The sequence below is a fragment of the Salminus brasiliensis genome, chromosome 15, assembly GCF_030463535.1.
Source record: "Salminus brasiliensis chromosome 15, fSalBra1.hap2, whole genome shotgun sequence".
Classification (NCBI taxonomy): Eukaryota; Metazoa; Chordata; class Actinopteri; order Characiformes; family Bryconidae; genus Salminus; species Salminus brasiliensis.
This window is the reverse complement of record NC_132892.1, coordinates 20,992,063-21,014,006: the sequence shown is the minus strand read 5'-3', so window position 1 is coordinate 21,014,006 and position 21,944 is coordinate 20,992,063. Positions and strand designations below refer to the sequence as shown.

At 40.0% G+C, this 21,944-nt stretch overlaps 2 protein-coding genes across 2 annotated transcripts; one reads left to right on the top strand and one right to left on the bottom strand.

Annotated features, from left to right (window-relative positions):
• Positions 1-1,532: 1,532 nt before the first annotated feature.
• Positions 1,533-6,412, top strand: LOC140536005 (indolethylamine N-methyltransferase). Its single transcript, XM_072657611.1, has 3 exons — positions 1,533-1,919; positions 2,009-2,216; positions 3,635-6,412. Exons 1-3 carry the CDS (start codon positions 1,769-1,771, stop codon positions 4,056-4,058), a joined length of 783 nt encoding a protein of 260 aa, XP_072513712.1. The 5' UTR covers positions 1,533-1,768; the 3' UTR covers positions 4,059-6,412.
• Positions 5,262-21,622, bottom strand: pwp2h (PWP2 small subunit processome component). The gene is made up of 21 exons (XM_072657597.1): positions 21,482-21,622; positions 21,041-21,153; positions 19,376-19,470; positions 19,175-19,274; positions 18,938-19,081; positions 17,278-17,413; positions 16,774-17,063; positions 16,346-16,489; positions 15,087-15,157; positions 14,861-14,997; positions 13,612-13,760; positions 13,107-13,254; positions 12,097-12,247; positions 11,121-11,301; positions 9,889-10,036; positions 9,515-9,623; positions 8,338-8,403; positions 7,738-7,956; positions 6,820-6,970; positions 6,599-6,673; positions 5,262-5,664 (listed from the first exon to the last, which is right to left on the bottom strand). The coding sequence occupies exons 1-21, from the start codon at positions 21,497-21,499 to the stop codon at positions 5,478-5,480; spliced, it is 2,832 nt and encodes a 943-aa protein (XP_072513698.1). The 5' UTR covers positions 21,500-21,622; the 3' UTR covers positions 5,262-5,477.
• Between the last annotated feature and the right edge of the window lie 322 nt (positions 21,623-21,944).

Genomic DNA, 21,944 nt, shown 5'->3' with positions numbered 1-21,944 from the left:
TTAAGATTGGATTTTAGATTATGTAAAATTCTAATTAATCACAATCAAAAATGTATTTTAAAATGAAAAAAGGAATCACATGACCAACTGTAAAACTCATAACTGGAGTAGGTATGCAGTGTATATAACATTCAGTTTTCCATTATAAAGACTCTTGAGTGTTGGTGTGTTCTAGTAGCACAAAAACCCTGCTGCTCTGGATATTTGACTTATTTCTCCACCATTTAGCTGATTAAGAGCTTTGTGAGCTACTGATCCCATTTTACATTGTCCACATTGTCCTCTTGAACTTTAATAATAATAATAATAATAATAAATACTGAAAAGTGATACTTCTTGATATATATATATATTTTACAGAAATTCACAGGTACTTTAGTTTACTACATGTTTATATACAATAATATATAACAAATACCATACAACAGTTCCAGTATTACAGATTGATATACTTGGGCCAGCTCCTTTCGAGCTTCAAGTACAGCTCTGCTTGACCCACTATCCTTTAAGATCCAGGAAAGACAAAGGTCCAGACTTTTTTACGATCCTGGGACCGAAGTGGTGGAATGAACTTCATCTGGGAGTCACTCGCTAGCTGATACAAACCTAGGACACTTTCTTAGTAAACAGTGAAGCACTTTTGTAAAAACCTCTGTTAAACGCCCCCGGGGCGCCGCAGTGATGGCTGCCCACCATTCCGGGCATGTGTGCTCACTGTGTGTTCACTTCACTTCACTTCACTGATGGGTTAAAGGTGGAGACACTAATGGTTAATATGCTTGTCTTGTCTGAATGTAAGTGTAAAGTGTAGATTCACTGGCCTTTCGGATAGTAAATAAGGAAATGGCCATATCAGCGTTGGATATCCTGGTATAGTATCATCTCTTCATATCTAATAATTCTGTAACATTAATTAGCTAATACACATACAGACAGCACTACTCTTTAATAACACACAGGTCAACCAATGGCACAGCAGCTACAGCTTCTCTCACCTCCTGCATCATTCATTAACCTGCTAAATAATAATAATAAAAAAGGTCAGATAGTCTCTCCTAGCTAACAATATATGCTGATAATGACTGTAATGTGTTGTGTTCAAGTACGATAAATGATTTGCAATTTTGATAAATTACAAAAATACTCCTTTGCAAAAACTTACTAGACACACGACACGAGGCAAACAGCGACGCTGCGCTGACAGAGAGAGAGAGGCTGGATCATTCCATTTTGCAAGGCGGGGGGGGGGCTGTATTTTCGTTGTTCAAATAATTGGTTTAACCATATACACTCTATGGTTTTAACATTTCTAGCTTGTCAGAAACAAGTTAACGTTAAAATAAAAAAAAAAAAAAAAAAAAAAAAAAAAAAATATATATATATATATATATATATACACTCTGTACGGGTTCTGGGACTCTTAATACTTCAGCACCCCTAAAAAGGGATAGTTACGCCCCTGCCTGTAAGTGTGTAGGTTTCTCTATGGTCACTAGCTGGCTATATTCTCCATATCTCTCCAATAAACCATTTCTCACCAAGCCACCACCTTTGTATCTTCACGACTGACCTTTAGACCTATACAGAAATTAGCTAAGGGGTTAGAGGAATTCCCCTTTGGGCAAACGCTCAAACGTCCCATTTCACAACAGGCTAAAGATTGCCAGCTGTGTCCGCTAGCTGGCTCTAATCCTCCCTCTTCTGAGCTCATATCGAAAGTATGTCCTCGTTTACAGTTCAGAGAGACTGAGAGGACGAAGGTGCAGCAATGGAGGCCAGTTTCACTGAGGGGGAGTTTTACCAGGACCACTTTGACTCCAGAGCTTTCAACCAAAGCTTCTTCTCTCGTCCTGAAGGACACCCAGACGAGAACTTCCTTACTTTCGTGTTACAATGCTTCAGCAAGACTTTCTCAGCAGGTAAGTAGCTAAGTCCATCACCAGCCTCCCTGACCAGTTCAACCCCTCGCTGTGAGCCTGTGAGTTTAAGACCCCCGGTTCACTTTCAGGTAAATACGGCGGTCAGAGACTCATAGACGTGGGCAGTGGGCCGAGTATCCACAGCGTCCTCAGCGCCTGTGAGCATTTCCAGGAGATCACCCTGTCCGACTATACTGACCGCAATCTCGAGGAAATCCAGAAATGGCTGAGAAACGAAGAAGGGTGTTTCGACTGGAAGCCCGTGATCCAGTATGTCAGCAAGCTGGAGAAGAAAAGGTGAGGTGCTTCTCACTTCCAGGAACATGCAGTCTGTCTGTAGTTGCTTCTAGCTGGAATTAGCACTGTAGTGCTGGATCTTCATGTTTCAGAAGCACATCCTGATGAACAAATCCACTTTCTGATCTGACACTTAACTGGTCTAATTCAGAGAGTTTAAAGCAATGGTCTCCATTCCTCGATTTCCTGGAAAGCTGCCTTCCTGCAGACCCAAATTCACTTATTTATTCATTATTTTATTACATGATAATACACACATTCATTACCATAATACTTTTCTTACATCTCATATTTTGTAGCACTACTATAAGTCTTTTTGTAATGGTTGCAGTGCAGCAATATCAGTAAAAACACTGGGCTTATCATGTGAAGGAGAGCGACTTATGGGCATTGGCCTGGTTAATGCAGGAGTGGTTCATATTTACCACTGTTTTACCATGATCAGCTTTACATTACGTAAAGCTCAGAAGATGCGAACCCCTCTGCTGCGTTCTCTTCACTGGCTTCCTGTAGCTGCTGCCCACATCAGATTCAAGGCCCTAAAGCTGGCCTACCAAGCCAAGCATGGACTAGACCCTCTGTTCTTGATGGCTGCGATCAAAACTCAGTCTGTACCAAGAGTCAAGTACAGCTCAGCTTGATCCACCATCCTTTAAGATGCACAGAAGACAAGCATCCAGACTTTTTTCTGTGCTGGGACCGAAGTGGTGGACTGAACTTCTCCTGGGTGTCCAGCAGAGTTGCTTGCTGTCTTCAAACACTGTAACCCCATCCAGCTAATCAAGAACTTCTGAAGGCAGTTATTAGTTGGATCAGATGGGATGGATTAGGGTTGGAGACTAAGACTGGAGGTTCTCTAGAAGGAGAGTTGGAGACCACTGATTTAAATGAAACTTGAAACAAGGAAAAGTGCACCATGCTAAAAGTTTTGACCCTCGAAGACATTTTCGGTCTCAGATAAGCTTCTTAGGGCCGTGATGTGATCAGGCCAGGTAATGCAGAATTTCAATGCTTTTTTCCAGTAAAACCCAACAAACAGCAGCTGGGCCTCTAAGCAGCATAGAACTAACTAGGACAGTTTGTGATGTGCCTAAGAAATGGCAGTTATCAGGTTGACCAACTTTAACTTATTAAAACTTTGACTGCAAAAGACCTTCAGGAGGATGTAGCAGACTGGAGAGGTGGTGCACTGTTTTACTGTGCAGTGACACCAAAACCTTTCCTATGTCCTCATCATACATTTCAGTTTCAGATGTTTTGAAAGGAACATCTGAACAAGCCTGATGGATTTTAGAAAGCCCTTTTTTGGCCACAATGTGGTTTCTGACATGGCCCTAACCTAAGGGTGCCCAACCTTCTACTCCTAACTCCCAGCCCAAAAAAACATTAACTGTTCTGCTGAAACTCTCTTCCTGCAGCCCATCAGAAGTGGAAGCTAACGTGCGGCAAAGAGTGAAACGAGTCCTGAAGTGCGACGTCCGGTTGGAAAACCCTTTCCACCCTGAAACCATGAAGCCAGCAGACTGTGTGGTCACGTCACTGTGTCTCGAGGCAGCCTGCAAAGACATGCTATCTTACAAAAAGGCACTAGCTTCGCTAGCCTCACTGCTACGGCCCTCTGGAGTTCTGGTGATGGTGGGTGTTTTAGGGGAGAGCTTCTACCGTGTTAACCAAACCCGCTTCTCCTGTTTGCGTCTGACCATGCAGAGTATTAAAGCCTGCCTTGAGGACGTGGGCTTTGCTGTCCAGGAGATTAATACCCTCCCAGGACCCAAGCCGAAGGAAAATGCAGTGTCTGATTATGAGGCTATTTTTCATCTGGTAGCTCTGAAAACTGACTGATCTGTCACCAAGGCTTGGTTCATGTTACTGCGTCTGACAGACTTTTGAGATCAGCATCTTAGCAACTATGAAATTTCTAGTGTGTGAAATTAAATTTTTAACATCCACAATCATAGAAAGGAATAGATTAAGGGTCTGCAACATGCATTCACGGCCCAATAGAGTAATATTATCATTTTTCAGCAGCTTTATACATTTGTTTTAAGGAGTAAAAAGAGTGAAAAACAAATAAATAAATAGATATACACATATTAATAATCTAATATTATACAGTATTAGATTATTTCTGAGGAAGTACTGCTACAGTAATTGTGGGCTGATTTCTGATATCTGATATTTTTCATGCACAGATATGGGGTACCACCGCCCCCAAAAATCTCAAATCTAAAATATCTAAATATATTGCTCATTTTAAGTGCTATTGACTTTATGTGCAATATACAGGCAGATCTACACAATATATCCAGCTACAAAAAAACATACCCTTATTAAATTATATGGTTTTACCTATCAGGACCAAAAAAAACTAAACAAAACAAAAAAAACCCTCAAAAAATTAAGTACCCCCTTTTTGCTTCCAAAGGAATTAAGTATCAGCCAGGTGCTGCCAAACAAAAATGCCCCTGATTAACTGATCATCAGCAAGTGTGACCACTAGAAAAGCAGCAGTTCAGCAGTTTAAATGATATAAATACAGTGAATGATATAAATATTTTCTCTCTCATACACAACCAAGCAGCAGCTCACCATTATTCGCACATATATGTATATAGTATGTCATAACCGCTACACGAGCTGAATGTTAATTTACAATGCCAGTGGCAATCATCGGAGTCCAAGCACTATGCCGTTATGGAGCCTGTAGAGAACAAATAATGGGCAATTGTTTAGACTGGTAGACTAGTAGATATGGAGTCTCAAAATTGGATTTCTGGACATTCAGTAACAATGAAAAGTCAATAATAATTAAAAAATAATAATAATTAGGGGCCTATTTGATTTAATTTAAGGATATAGGATGCTTTTGTAGGTTTTAGCTGTAAAGGCTTCCTGTAACGGTGGTGTAATCAGCTCTTTTGTTTGTCAGTGGCAACAGGCCGTATCAGGACAATCCCAATTTTATGTCTTTGGTTTACAATGATCTGAACCTAAAACCTGTTGAAGTTTGTGTCATCTAAAAAATTATAACCTTTAAAAAACAAGAACAGATAAAAAACATTTTAATTATTTTTCACACAAACATTGTATTTAGCATACAGTACAAAATTCCTGATGGTACACCAATAGTACATGACCACTACACCTCTCACTGGCAGAGTGGACGTTTGTAAGACCACTACAACAGCATTCTTCTTTAGATCAGTCCAACAAGGCTGGTTACCAGCGCCATTCTAACCCAAGTTCAGGTCTATGGAGGTCTCAGTTTTCCAAAAGGATTGGCTCACTCATCATATCCTCCTCCTCTTCATCTTCATCCTCATTCTCTGAGCCCAGGACCTCTGACTCGTCCTCTTCCTCACTGAGTGAATCCTCCGCAGTCCTCTTTAGTCCCCTCTGCTTAGACAGAGCTTTGGCGTAGCGGATGGTGTAAATGTTCCAATCACATCTGGACAGGTGAAAAAGGGGCATCAGTTTCATCATGTTCATTATAAGGACAGGTCAGTCAAGGCTGGAGCTGCCATCAAAATCTGGTAGGTGGCAATGATGTACTGATAGTGTACACAGTGGTAGCGCAAATGAACTGAAATCAGCCTTGATTATATTAAACATTTTCTGTCTGATGTCAACTAGTTGCGCTGCTGGTACAAGTGGATCAGACACAGCAGTGCTGCTGGAGTTTTTAAACACTGTGTCCACTCACTGTCCCATCTATTAGATACTCCTCCCTAGTTGGTCCATGTTGTAAATGTAAAGTCAGAGACAGAAGCCCATCTCATCAGTTAGTGTTGGTCATCCTCTAGTACTTCATCAGTGGTCACATGACGCTGCCCACATGACGCTGACGGCTGGATATTTGTGGTGGGTGGACTGTTCTCAGTCCAGAAATGACTCTGAGGTCTTAAAAGCAGCTCCAGCAGCACTGCTGTATCTGATCCACTCTGCCCAGCACCACACACTAACATGCCACCACTATGTCAGTATCATTGCAGTGCCATCACCCAAATACTACCTGCTCTATGGTGGTCCTGACAATTGAAGAACAGGGTGAAAGGCTAACAAACAGATGGACTACAGTCTGTAATTATAGAACTACAGAGTGCTCCTAGATGGTGAGTGAAGCCGTGAGTGCAGAAACAAGGAGGTGGTGTTAATGTTATGGCTGTTCATTGCAAATAAAGACTGATTTCTGTTTATCATTGTTGTTAATATTTAAACGGTCCCATAACCTTTGTAACCCGGGTCAACTGCGTGGAACAGGCAGTAAACTTTTTTTATTTTTTTATATCGTGGTTCACCAGGCTATGGGCACTTTAAAATAGAAACTTGCCAGAGATTTACATCATATGTAAGCTGCCTGACAGTAGCGAACAAGGACTCACAGTTTGGACAGGTCATCATGGTGTCTCTGGATGCTTTTCAATAGCTGCTGGATAGTTGGGAGTATTGCTGCTGACCTGTCAATCACAGATGTTTTTAAAACAGGATTACTTTGAGAGACTGTGTCACTGTTGGGAGTACATCAACATGTATGACCCAACATGGTCCAGAGGTTGAAGTACACTGGCAGTGAAGTACAGAAGTAATGAAGTACTCTCCCCACCTGTTCTTGAGTTTCTGTCCATGTAAGGTGAGGAGGTTCTGGGCCCAAGTGAGGTAGAACTGCAGGTGTCTGGACTTCTCCAGAGATGAGGCCACAAAGTCCAACAGCTTCTCCACATACACGTCTGGCAGGGAGCTGGACACCACAGCCACTACATTTTAAAAAGAGAAACCCATTTTTAAAATATGAAACACACATTTTTGGTTTAGTTCCACAAAGCATTAACCCCTTAACTGCCTGGATTATTACAATAGTTTTTAACCAGTAAATACATGAAAGACAGCAGTTGTTTTTCAGTGGAATGGGAAATTGCGGCCAGTAATTTCAGTGTACAATGATTATTATCTGCCATTATTAGAAAAAATAAACTAACAATATATATATATATATAGTCTTATGCAAATTATTTATTATTAATTCTTTTTGAAGTATTGAAAACAGAAATTGCATTATTGACTATTTAAAAAAAATAAGTTTTTAAAATGGAAATGGAAGACCACACATTAAAACTCTCCTTGGTGCATGCAGACATTATATAGATTTGTTCATTTTCACCAAAGACATGTCTGGTTTGACTAATAGTACATACTGATAATAGTAAGTAATGATAAGGTTTTCATACCCTTGATTTTTAGAAGAAACAATAAACAAGGTGGTGTCCCAAAACTGTTGTCCACATAGTGCATAGACATATGCACTAATATTTGAGCTGCCTCAAATAGATTTTTTTTTTTAATCGTTAAGATTAAATAACTGAATAGTATGTTATTGTATTTTCAATAATTTAAGTACTGAGTGATCTGGGGAGAAAGTGCTGGGATGACCGGGATTCGAACCCACTGGACCACTCTGGTTGGTCTAATGTTTCTGAACGAATGAGTTCACACTGAAATATCGCAGGTGGATCTGTACTTGTACCTTGGTCATAAGGCACCGCTTCCAGAACTTCACTAATCAGAGGGGTTTCGTTCAGACGGAAAGCGAGAACAATGGCTGACGCCCATTCCTTCTTCTTCAGCTGACGACGTATGCTGGTTGGCGTAATGTCCATGTCCAGATCATACGGGTCAAACACCAGTGAGGCGTCCAGGGAATAGATAAGCAAACCCTCAGTAGACGCTGCGGCCCAGCTACGCCCTTAATGGAGGAAGAAGAGCAGCAATATGTGTGTGTTACTACAGTTAGTAATATTCACCTGTATACCTTGTATAGCTCCAAAACTAAATGTCATGAGGTCATCAGACAGTGCTCCCCTGCTTATACAGTATTTCTCTGCTGTCTAATCCATTTTTAGTTTTCTCCATGGTTTGAACCCTGTAGCTACTTTGTACACTGTGTGAATAATTCTGGATGAATGGACCAGTAGAAATGCTCTAAATGACTTGGAATAAACTCTTATTTTACACTGACTTCCATTCAAAGTTAGGACCTTTTTTGCCTTCTCCTGTAAAGTCACAATTTTGGACATACATGTTTTTCATTGGACAGCGTTGATATATAAATCTAAATGTTACATACCAGTGGGGGAGAAGCGGAGAGAGGTGACGCGGATCTCTGGTCTGAAGTGCCGTGAACTCATGTCGCCTGGAAGACACAATGAAAGAAAGGGGTCAGGTTCATTTTTCTTCACAAATTTCACTCAGGGTCAGAACTCAGACCTTAAACATGTAAACAGTCCCTAATTTTCTAAACTACAAAAATAAATAAATAAATAAAATAATAAAAGTAACTTCCATCTAATACCGCCTCCCGACTGATGGCGTACCCTGCCACCTCTTGCTTGTGCAGTACTCTGCAATCAGATTTGGTCGGGGGCACGGATTTGCGTTCATTTGCGTTCATTAATTCACCTAGAGGTCAGTACGCCACATTTAACAAATAGGTTAATGTTGCATTATACTACAGTATAGGGGTTTTCAGTCAGTCAATTTAAATGCAGGATTCTTCAACCACTGCCTATCACACCAATCTAGAAGCATGTTCTACAGTAAGCTTTTTAACAAGAAGCAGTGGTTTGAAATCAGGAAGATATTGTTTATTTATTTATTTTCAATATATTCTTTTTTCCGGATAGTAAATTGGGCTTTTGAATAAACAGTTTTGCTTCAATTTAACATTATACATCCTCATACAGAAGAATGAGATGAGATTCTTAGGACAATAAGAGTCTTGACACACTTAATCCACCAGAGGGCAGTGAAGAGCCTGGGGGGGGGGGGGGCAGACAATACAATACAATACAATACAATACAATAGCAGACAAAGCACCTAGAAAGCATCACAGTGAAGCACCTCATTTAGTGAATTTCCGTGAATTAATCAGGTCTGACATCAGGTAACACCCTCTTCACAAACTGTTTACCAGCTAAAGGTTAGGATACGCCAAGGCTAGTAAACGTCAACCGAGATGGTTAGCCTTTGTCCGTTTATCTTACAGACTGCAGACTGACTGCTTCTCTCAGAGTAAGCTATGGCACTATGTTTTTTAAGGTGATGAGCTCTGCTAAACATGATTAACTGCACTTCTAAATATCTTTTGCAATAGTCTGGTTTAGCCTGAGGTTAAGAGCAAATGTGGAGTTTCTTCTAAAACAGAGATGAAGATGATGTGCTATGCAAATGATATACAGTTAAGTAGTAAAGCAAAGAGACAGCAATGAAGGACCTCAAAGGCCTAATGTGATAAGCCTCTCACCTCTCTTTACTCCAGGAAGGCTGAGTTGAACTCCATCTCCATCTCCAGCGCCTTCGTCCACTAGTGCCAGGCTACCAAACTCGGTCATCTTACGTCTGTCCAGAAACTCCTGAGAGAGTGACATGAGAGAGCAGGTTTTACTGTACCAGAGGAGACTAGCTTTAAAAATAAGCAGGGTATTAGAGGGCAAACTTGATGGAGAACATCACAAAGCAACTTATAAACACCTGTAATTTAGAAGAAAGATCTAAGAGGACTCGCCATTTATATAGATTAATTAAAGCAAAATAAAAAAATAATAAATAAATAAAACAGTAAACACTGTTGGTCAATAAATCTCTGCTGGTCAATGAAACGTGAAAGGACCTGTGTACCTCCATTGCATCCAGGGACATATTGCAGGAGATTTCAAACTTCTTCATGAGGATCTGCTCCTTGATGTTGTAGATGCAGACAAACTTGGACCGGCCACCGGCCAACATCGACTCACCATCAGCAGAATAGCACAGTGAGGTGAAGGCCCTGACAGGAGAAAACAGCAGCACAAAGTCCATTTCAAGTAGCCGATGCTGATGCGCTTCTACTGAACAAAAGCCAGTGAGGGTGTTCGGGTCCCCTGTGCCCCTACTGTGCCCTGCAGCCGATCCAAAATGTAACCACTGGAGGCCTTACTATGTCACAGTCATAACTGGTAATGCACAGTGTAATTATTATAATATTATAAGTGTCAACACCATGTATTGATCACCAATATGCCCCTCTGTCTCTTCAGTGATTATTTACCATCTTCCATCAAAATCACGATCAACTATCATAACTACACCTCTGCATACAGCCTATTAGAGTAAAGTGGGCAGGGGGAGTGCTATAGGCATTTGAAAGACTGGGCTTATTGTAAATAATTACTGTTCGTCACTAATCTGATACAAAAAAAACATCATATCTCTAAAATGACAACTTTACAGGAGAAGGAAAGAACACACTTAATTCTCAATTGCCATTCAGAGTTAACAATCAGATTCAAATGATGTCAAAATGTGGAAAAACAACAACAAATAAAGATAGAAGTTTTTGCAGGGCAGTGCCAAGACAAATTCTAGAGGCTGTGGTTTTAGGGATTTATTCTGTAAGCAGGGGCCTGAGAACGTTTCTAATTAAAAGCCAAACTAATCTGTATAGAATATAATTGTATAGAGTTTCAATTTTTTTTTTAAATATAAAAAACACAAGCTGATTTTTTAAATCATATCGAACTTGACAATATGTGCATTGTTGTGCCGCATATAAGCTGTGTGCGTGATGCCAACATCATATTAACAGTAACACAGCCATGCATATTCAAGCAAATTGGTCATGTCGAGAACATGCTGTGTTGTATGGGCTTGTATTTGAACTGTGTGTGGTTGTATGTCTATGTATACATTGTTTTATACTGTTGCAGATTAGTGCTCCAAACATTTGTTTTCACAGGCAGACAAATATTCATCTAAACCCTGATGTTGTTTAAAGTACCAAGTCAAGAAAGCCCAAAACTCTACTGTTCCATTCTAACTACTGAACAACATGCAACCAACTACTGCTTTTTGAATCCTAAGTAACTACTCACTTGCCCTTGGCTGACTGCTTGGCCGTGATCTTATCTGTCTCTTTGCGGCCCATCTGAAGGTCGTGACGGCCAATGATTGAGCCGGTCTGTGTTGCCTCCTGAGGGTTCCAAAATGTGATTTCTCCATCCAGAGTGGCCACCGCCAACTCCTGACCGTCCGGGCGATACGTCACAGTCAGACCTGACATGGGACAGATAAATCATTTACTGACAAAACCTGTACAAAACAACAATTTACCTGCCACTTTTTGGGTGATTTATTAGTCACGCCAGTAAACCTAATGACTCATGCAATTATCCATTCCGTCAACTGTATGGCGGCAATTCAATATGTAAAAGTGTATCAACAGCATAAGATCAACAGCATAAGACCATGTTAGGTTCCAGTGCAGTCAAGACCAGAAAGCTGAAGCAGCAGGAAAACCTGAAACTGCTGAACATAAGGACGAGTTCAGTGTTCTTCAGTGGTCCCATCCACCAACTCTGAATGATCTTTGATGGAAAGATGTGGTAAAACAGGAGATTCAGAGCATGAAAGTGCTCCTGAAAAATCTGCAGGAATCGTGTGACGTAATCACGTCAACATGGACCAGAATGTCAACGCAATATGTTTAACATGTTTGAAATCATGCAACAAAGATCATGCCCTTTCTAATGAATCAATTCTGCTACTTGACTTCGCTCCCATGAAGAGCAAATGTACACACCCAACTTGTCTAGTCCCTGTAGAGAAGTACTGCCAATAGCACTCTCTGGACAAATAAACATGAACCTACTGGAACCATGTTCTCTTGAATTATGATGTGTCTCATCCAATACTTTAGGGTTAGGGTTAGGGAGTTGGGGATGAGGTGGGGTGCTGATCATCCAAAATTCTGACCTCACTAATGCTCTTGTCGCTGAATGCAATCAAATCCTCACAGCAATTCTCCAAAATTTAGTAGAAAACCTTCCCTGGATCATTTGATCAGCTTACCATCAGAGTTGAGGCGCAGGATCTCTCTAGTGTGCCAGCTGTCCAGCATGTCCCAGAGTCTGACTGTTTTGTCCCAGGACGCACTGGCCAGCACAGACTGCACTGGACTGAAACACAGGCAACTCACAGGACCCTCATGACCACTTAACACCTGCCCACAAACACACACAGGTTACAGGTTACAAAGTAAGAAAGAAACCAGTAGTAAACATATTAGAGAAAATAACATACATTTTAAAAAAGACAGCTGAAGACGGACAGACAGACAGCCGTAGAGGAATAGACAGACAGACAGCTGTAGAAGAGTAGACAGACAGACAAATAGCTGTAGAAGGACAGACAGAAAGACAGCTGGAGAAGGACAGACAGAGAGATAGCTGTAGAAGAACAGGCAAGAGAGACAGCTGTAGAAGGACAGACAGAGAGACAGCTGGAGAAGGACAGATAGCTGTAGAAGGACAGGCAGAGAGACAGCTGTAGAAGGACAGGCAAGAGAGACAGCTGTAGAAGGACAGGCAGAGAGACAGCTGTAGAAGGACAGGCACATAGACAGCTGTAGAAGGACAGGCACATAGACAGCTGTAGAAGGACAGGCAAGAGAGACAGCTGTAGAAGGACAGGCACATAGACAGCTGTAGAAGGACAGGCAAGAGAGACAGCTGTAGAAGGACAGGCAGAGAGACAGCTGTAGAAGGACAGGCAGAGAGACAGCTGTAGAAGGACAGGCAGAGAGACAGCTGTAGAAGGATAGGCACATAGACGGCTCCTACAAACAACGCAACTTGCTAGATTCCACCTTAATTAAGGGGGTGTTTGCATAAGGAAATTAATAAAAGCAATATGGAGTAAATATCTCATTCACTGTTGAAAATGTCCTATGGCTGAACAGCACATAATGTGGGCAGTTGCTAAAGATTCTTATGAAAAAAAAAACTATTACTTAAGTCTGTATTCATCAATGAAGCATTGCTTAAAACAAAAAACAAAACAAAATCAAAGCTCAGACAGACCTCCAGTAGCCGTCCCGTCTGCATGGACCACAGGAAGATCTCGAAGGAGTCCTGAGCCCCTGCGCACACCAGCTCTCCACTCACATCCACTGCCAGTGAAGAAAACTGCGTCGGCCGTGGAGACGTCAGCGTGCGGAAGTTACGGTACCTGAAAGCAGACAGAACGCACATTAAAGGACGGAAACAGGGTTAAGTGTTCACTTCCATACCATAGTTCACACACATGAACGAGGACAAAAGTATTGGGACACCTGCTCATTCATTGTTTCTTCTGAAATCAAGGGTATGTGTGTGCACACACACATTTGCAGCTAGTTAGCATCTGTGGGTGTAACTTAAAGTAGCCGAATGCAATCACTGGAAGAGGTGTCCACAAACGTTTGGACTGCTACTGCTACTTTGCGTAACTGCTACTACTGTTTTTAGGTACACAATGTTTTGTTTGTTTTATTGGTATCAGCATGTCATATAATAAACACAGTCGGTGCAAACTGAGCTCGCTCACCTGTGTAGGTCAAAGGCTCGGACAGTACCGTCCAGAGAGGCGCTGACCACCACAAAGCCGCTAGTGGTGAACGTGACATTAGTGACGCTGCTTGTGTGCTCCGTGAATGTAACAAAGCACAGGCCGCTTGTGGTGTTCCACACTTTCACCTAAAAAAAACCCAAACAAACAAACATATATATATATATATATATATATATATATATATATATATATATATATATATATATATATATATATATATATATATATATATAAAACATTTTTATAATTTTAAACGGTCTAATCTATTATCCTCATGTCGGCCAATGGTCATGCCCACAGAATCTGTGCAATGCGTACAATAATGAACACACATTTCCTAAAGGTTGCTGTGAACATTACCTGAAGCTGCTGACCCCTGACTGCATGATTTTATGTACTGCACTGCTGCCACATGATTGGCTGATTAGATAATTGCGTGAATCAGCAGGTGTACTGGTCTTTTTAATGAAGGGCTCGGTAAGTGTAAGCATGCGAATACTTTTTCCCTCCGAAATCGGATCTTGAATTTTTAGCTGATATCAGCCCGACAGAGATCCCCAATATCAGACAGGTGGCATCTCTATTTTAGAACACCCCTAAAAACAGCTGAACGAACATCAAATACAGCATGAGAACAGAACGTGAAGTTTGTGAACCAGAGCCGCTCAGCCTATCACAACATAGCAACATGTTGATTAAAATGCAAAGATACACTGCATAGACAAAAGTATTGGATCACCTCCTTATTCACTGTCAACAGTATAAAAAAATAATAATTATGGAGCACTGCTCTGAGGATTTGATTGCATTTAGCGACAAGTGTGTTATTGAGGTCAGGGTGTCATCCTCAACTCCTCAACTCATCCTAAAAGTACTGAATGGAGCACAACCCATCTTTCCAGACAACACAGTTCCAACAGCTTAATGCCGGGGGGCTTTACGCTCCTCTTGCTCACACCAGGCCGTAGGCATGGTGCCAATAGGTTCATGTTTATCTACTCCCAAGAGTCCTATTCTATTGGCAGTACTTCAGTATGTGGCCTAGACAAGCTGTGGGTGTGCACATCTGTTTCAGCAATGGGTGAAACTTAAAAGTAGCTAAATGCATTCATTAGAAAAAAAAAATGTCCACAAACAATTGGACATAGATTCCATCAGTATGCCTTATTATTAAACATCAATACATGTTTAAAAAAACAAAAACAAAAAACGAACACAATCTCACCTTCCCATCATCCCCTCCAGTTGCCAGGTACTGTCCGTCAGGAGAGTAGGCCAGAGAGGCCATGTTGTTGAAATGGCCTTGCTGCTTGAACACATACGACTCGCTCTGCCACTCCCAAACTAGCAGCTGTCCAAGACCTTTAAAACATTCACATTCATGACTTTCTCAGCATCAGTTCAGTAAATGATCTGCCCATGTGATAATTCTATATTTGTAAAGACTGTACCTGAGCATCCAAAGCCAATCCAGTCTCCTGTTGGGTTCATAGCAATAGCTGAAATCCTCTGATCTGATATACTGATGAGACAATAGGTTACATTATGTGAGAAAAACATTAATTACATTTCACTTTGATATTTAAGAACACTATAATAGACTCAAGTGTCAAAATACTTAATACTGTAGTAACATGGAGTAACAAAGCAGTGGTGGCTCAGCGGTTAGAGCGCCGGGTTATTGATAACAAGGTTATGGGTTCGATTCCCGGGCTCGGCAAGCTGCCACTGTTGGGCCCTTGAGCAAGGCTCTTTACCCTCTCTGCTGCCCGGGCGCTGGAGTTGGCTGCCCACCGCTCTAGGTGTGTGTGTGTGTGTACTCACTGGCCCTAGCTCACTAGTGTGTGTGTGAGTGTGTGTTCACTACCACAGATGGGTTAAATGCGGAGGACACATTTCGCTGTGCAGTGTACATTGTACAGTGACAAATACGTGCACCTTTACCTTAAGAGAGCAAAAAATAGACCATTATCATTTAATAAAGCTATAGTTAGGCCAATGTTCTGCCTTTGCCTAAATGTAACAGACAGTTTGGTAAGGGTCTAACAATTTCAACATTTACATCAAACTTGAAACTTGCAGCCTATCTGAGTAAACAGGGTGAAAAGGGGGTGGGGCTTATACTATGGACACAGTCACTGAAATGACTGGGCTTTGAACAAATCAATATATAAAAAACAATATGTAAAAGATATGAATACATTATATATATATATATATATATATATATATATATATATATATATATATATATATATACACACACACTATATAGCAAGAAATATATATATATAAATATATAAATTAAATATAATATATATAAATTAATAAAAATGTATACATTCACAATACATAACAAATACATTAAAAAAATAAAATGTATAACTATATAAAAACATATATGTATATATATATATATATATATATATATATATATATATATACACACACACACACACACACACACACACATACATACATTTAATAACCAAAAAGTATCTGAAAACACTTTGGCTGGATTCTGTTTACTTCTCATTAAAACGCATCCCAAGTGTAATCAGATAACTTCCTACTTTACTTGTCTTAGCTACTTTGCTTGCGGCCAAGAGGAATCTGAGAATGATCCAGTTTTTACATATTTTACATTTGGGGTACAGAGAAACTTTGACAACAACTTGTGTAGTAGAGCAAGGAATAACTGAAGGCCAACCTAAGAGAGTGAATAAGGTCAAAATCGGGCAGCTCGTGGAGGTGGAAGGCTCCTGAAGCAAAGCCTGTGACCAGGATGCGTGTGTTCTTGTGGAAAGCTGCTGCCGTGAGGTTGCTGCAGTTACCCTCCGTGCTGAAAAAGTGTCTGTTGTAAAAATAAAAAACAACACAGACACATGCAGATTATTATTCAGAGGGATACAGTTGGATTTGGCACCAAGAAGAAGAAAAGAAAATGAAAAAAACATGGCATTTATTTTTGATGCATTTGACACTTATTTTGCGATTCGAAGACTACAGTGACTCAATTCTGAAAACATTCAATCCACTGTTGCTATTAATGACATTAGGTTATGATTATTTACATAAGTGCATTTATATAATGCAAAACAGATGCATAATTAAACATTAGGGCAGTCAATCACTCACTTGCTTTTCTGCTTGTAACGGACATTTTTAATCCCCTCTACTTCTTGAGGGGCGTCCGCACTTCCTTTAATCACCTCGCCCCTCGGCTCTCCGTCTTCCCCAAGTTCCTCAACGTCTTCATCATCATCATCATCATCATCATCATTGTCTTGAGCCTCTCTCCCTGCCCGTTTCTTCCTCTCCTCCTCCATCTTTTTCCTCTCCAAGTATCTGGGGCCCTTGCGTAAACCATCCAGCTCTGTGTTGCTCTCCCACACACACAGGGTGCCATCCTGACTCACAGTGTACAGCTGCTCCAAGAGAAACAAGCTTACAGTCAGCGAATAACTACACTATTAACAGTCACACCATAGAGATATAACTAGTGTACCTATAATGTTGTGTGGCATGTTTCAAATATCCATTACTGCGTGGAATTATGCGAGTTCTAACTAGTTAACTAGCAAAATATAACAGTCAGAACAATCCATTCTGCAATAACAGCAAACGACAAGTCAAACCTACATCTAGACTGTCCTTCTCGAAAAAGCAGCCCACGATGACGTCCCTGTGGCCCCCCACAGAGTAATAGATCAGATTAGCCCATCGCTCTGCTCCAAATATCCATGTGGTCATGTCTTTACTGCCCACCGCAAAGCACCTGAGACAATAAAACAGATTACTCAGATCATTAAGGAGCTAAACATTCAGTGCAGTCGCTTCTAAGAGAGGGGAGCGTTAAAATTGAGAGTGTTAATTATGTACATACAAGAAGCTGAACCTAGATCAGCACTTCTGCTGGTCTGCCTTAAAGGAGTATTTCACTGGAGCATTTCACTGGAGGGGTATAACAGTGAAAATGAATGTAGGTAAACATCAGGCCTCATCTGCATAGCAGTTCTAACTTACTGCTGCTAATTTCTTAATTATTCCATATTAACACCAATAGGGGAGAAATTTGAAGTCACTACACCGGACACTGAACTTGGCCTTCTATTTTAATTGTTCTAGGCCTAAGCAAGTGGCATGTTTTTTTTATTTATTTACTTATTTTTAACTAATATCACAGCATGTAAAATAAAACATTTCTTGGGCTAATGTGAATAAATGTACTTGTATGCAGGGCGGGGCGAGCTGGCAAAAATATTATATCACAGTATTTAAAGACACTTATACACTAAATTTATTAAGATATTTAGTCACCCAGACATAATTTACCAGCAGTTGTATATAAAAAAACTGCTATCCAAATACACCCCTATACTACAGTGATTTAATGAATTTTCGTTTCTACACCATCCAGTTAACCAGGGATAATGACACTCTCTGTAGTGAATTGTGCAGTTGGTCTGTGTTCTTTGAGCACTGACGATATTGACAATGTGCTCATAAAAGCATATTTACATTTATTGTACATCACGCTAACAAACATTCTCATGACTCGATAACATAGTGTCATACTACCCACCCCTGCTTGCATGTTTTTCTTGAGACCTTAACTGTGTGGTCTTCTGCCTGAAACTTGACACTGTGGTCTAAGGACGTCCTAAAATGCCCACCGCCCCAAAACACAGCACCCACGTTCAACCAGCACATTTCTAGAGCAATCGCATGGCGTTAGATACAATAAATGTGTTATTAATGTAGGACATCAATACACTCTGCACCCAAAAGGTCATTTAGTCTTGCTTTGGGTTGCAATAACTAAATCAATAAACGACTGAAGACTCATACTACCCTCCAAATAGCTGTAGCTTATTTTAATGAATAAGGAAAAAATCACCTGGAATTGTAAACATTAATTTACAGTGTCTATCTCAGCACAAAGAGCCAGTTTATCCATATCCACATATATTTAAGAGCCAGTTTATCCATTAAACAACTGAAATATTGGAGAAAATTGGGTTTTGTAGTTTTTGTAAAGGAATATGGCAACATATAAATGTCCATCTATCAAAAATGATCATTTACTGCAAATTAACAAAGAAAATATTTGCATGCAGATGGTGCTGTCCGATCTATGGGTGCAAGTAAATAATTTTGGGGACCAAGGTGACACTTTGTAATGGACATTAATAGTAGAAAAATTGAAAACTTCATGTTCCTCAATTACCACCCATTTTGCACCGGTTGGAGATCAAGGCCTAACAAAACAGACACAGCGCAAGGAGTTCAGGAAACATACTTGGAGTCATCTGTCCAGTCGATGCAGGTGGTCTCATCGTAAGGTCCATAGTAACTCTTGTCCAGAACGAATGCGTTGAACTCCCTCTTCTTTCCCGGAGCATGGTACATCAGAGCCACATTCTCCTTTGTGACCACAAACTTCCTATAAAAAGAAAGAGAGTGGACATCAGAACGTACGGACGGTACGGACGCAAGAACAGCTGTGTGTTAGGATAATGTGCGTGGAGTAACGGACCTGCCATCAGGAGAGAAGGAGATGCTGTGAACAGGCTTGTGGAAGTGATGGTGGTAAAGCACAGCTCGAGTCACTAAGCTAAGCAGTACCGCTGCGCCATCTGCAACACAAATCATGAACCACTACTAAACACCTGAGTTTAATGCAGTGATGAGGCAAAGCTCCCAATGAGACACAAAAATGGGACAGAACTGCGGATACCTTCATCCACAAGTATGGCCAGATTCCCATCAGGCGAGAGACCAACACAGGCAATGTTCTTGTTGGTGCTCACTGGCAGAGTCTCAGACTTATTGCTGGAATAATAAAAGCATCATTGTTATTATATACATATAAAATGCTGCATACATGCATCAATGTCTGCTAGACCTGTACAAAACTGTCATGTTTGTCTTCTTGCAGGTCTAGGGTTCGTATCTTGAAGGATTCATATTTAGGAGGGCCCATTCTTGTGTATTTCAGTGGATTTTTATTCCTCCCTGACACACTTCATAATTCCATAAGTCATAATTCATTTATTACCATTTTCCAACCACTGGCTAAGCCTCTTTTTGAAGACTGATATACGTAAAATGACCCGATACATATTCTGGCAGGCTGCCCTGTGTTAGGCCTCATCCAGAATGCAGTGCATGCTAATACACTCTACAAAACTCCACTGTGAAAGGATGGGGCTGAACTGCCATAGGTTGGATACAGGCAGACAAGCTAATGTGTCTTTTTAGGACAAATCCAATACATTCAAAAAATGCTGGTTTTGTAACGTAGTTTCCACATATCATCACGGTCACACAGTACAATAGTTAATGTAAAAAGATTTGATTCCAAGTGACTGTGGAGATTTTCTATTGGTCTATTCAGAATAGGACTGAGCAATATGACGATATTTTATCGTATCGCATTTTTACTGTGATAACAATATGCTTTTCTAAGCATATTGAGGAAACTGTTAGTGCTTAATAAACACTGATCAGCTGCAGGTTTCATTACTAACAGTGGAATTAGACTGGTTTAATTAGATGAAGAGCAGCAGATGTTGAATAATAAAAATCACTGTATTCAGTACGGGAGAGTATCTGAATAGTAGTGTTTTTATTGATGGATTTAGTCTGTGATTACATTACACATACAGTATGGTGATAAATATCGGGTATCGCGAAAAAAGTCTTTAAATATCGTGACATAGTATTGTTTACCATATCGCCCAGCCCTACTTTTCAAACAATTTTGACACAATGTGAAGATCGACTGGCAAATTCAAAATATGAATATATTGAATATTGAATATATTGAATATAAAAAAAAAATTTAAATGGCAGAAATGCAGATACGTTTTTTTGTGTGACAGTAACAATAAGTACTGTATGGACTTGAGAGTAAATGGTGTGCTTTGAAACTTTAATGTTTACATACATTAAACTCTATTTAAAATATTGGGGAAATTGTTTACTTTTATTTGATCCTCCAAATGTATTTGGGTGAAGTGTAGTGTTGAGTATCATGGTCTCCAAACTGACTTCTGTATTTAGTAGTGTTTAAGCTTAGAGGTATCTTTTGGATCCTAGTCTATATAAACTAGATAAGGCTATTTTCTGAGTGAACAGTGAAGCACTGTTGTAAGTCGCTCTGGAGAAGAGTGTCTGCTAAATGCCTTAAATGTAAATGTTAAGCTGATTTGATCTGATCTGTTTATGAACTGAAACAATAAAAATGCATTTGCAGAGAATATTTACTCATTTAATGTGTTTATGTCTATAAATATAGAAAATAGATTTTACACAAGTTACAGCCCACAATATAGAGTGTTGATGAGCTTCACACGCCTGGATGTTAGCTACATATATCCAAGAACAGAGTGATACTCACTTCTTCAGGTCGAAAACTGAGACCCGATTTCCAACAGGACTGATGACCGAGTTGCCATCTTTAGAGAAGGAAAGATTCCCGTGTCGATAAACAGCTCCCAGCAAGTTGGAAAACTGTGGGGGGAAATGAGAAGAGCATGTCTAAATGTGTCCTCACTCTGTCTCGAGCTGGTTTCCATGTCTATATTTTCTTATTGATGCTTCACTCAACAGCAGGACTTTAGTGCTCCACAACGAAGCTGGGTCTTATTAAAGTGTCCGTTCCACCTTAAATGGTGCAGCAAGTACACCGGCGCCGTCCTGAGACTACAGTGTTACTGAGCTCCATTTAAGGTGGACCCGAATGATCGAGGCAACCTCAGCCTCGCCGCTCGACTAACGTTAGTGATTAAAAGTAAAGGTAGCGACTTTCTGACTGTGGTTAAATGACAAAAACACATACCTTGTATGCAAACTTCATCTTGATCCCCTGTTACTTTTAAAAGCTTCACATTATCCAACAGAAGACCTGAGCAGAAAATCCACATGTGCAGAAAACCTCAATGTTTCTGATTCATGAGACGCACATGTGTAACCGCGTGAAGTCTTTCCGGTTCAGTTTGCTTTTTGCAAAATAAAAGTTGTCGAAGAGGCGCTGATATAAAAGTCCCTGACTACATTGCTAAGCTACATTTATAAAATACATAGTTTTAGTTAAACAAATTAGTTTTAATTAAACAAATATAATTAAACAAATTTAATTAAACAAATATAATCATGTTGATATATCAGAGCCAAAATAAAACATAATAAAAAATAAAAAAATCAAACATACATTTCTTGATATGGCACACAAAAATTAAAATTAAAATTTCTAAAATATGTTTTAGTACTTTAGTACCAATTGGTTAATAATTTAAAGGTTT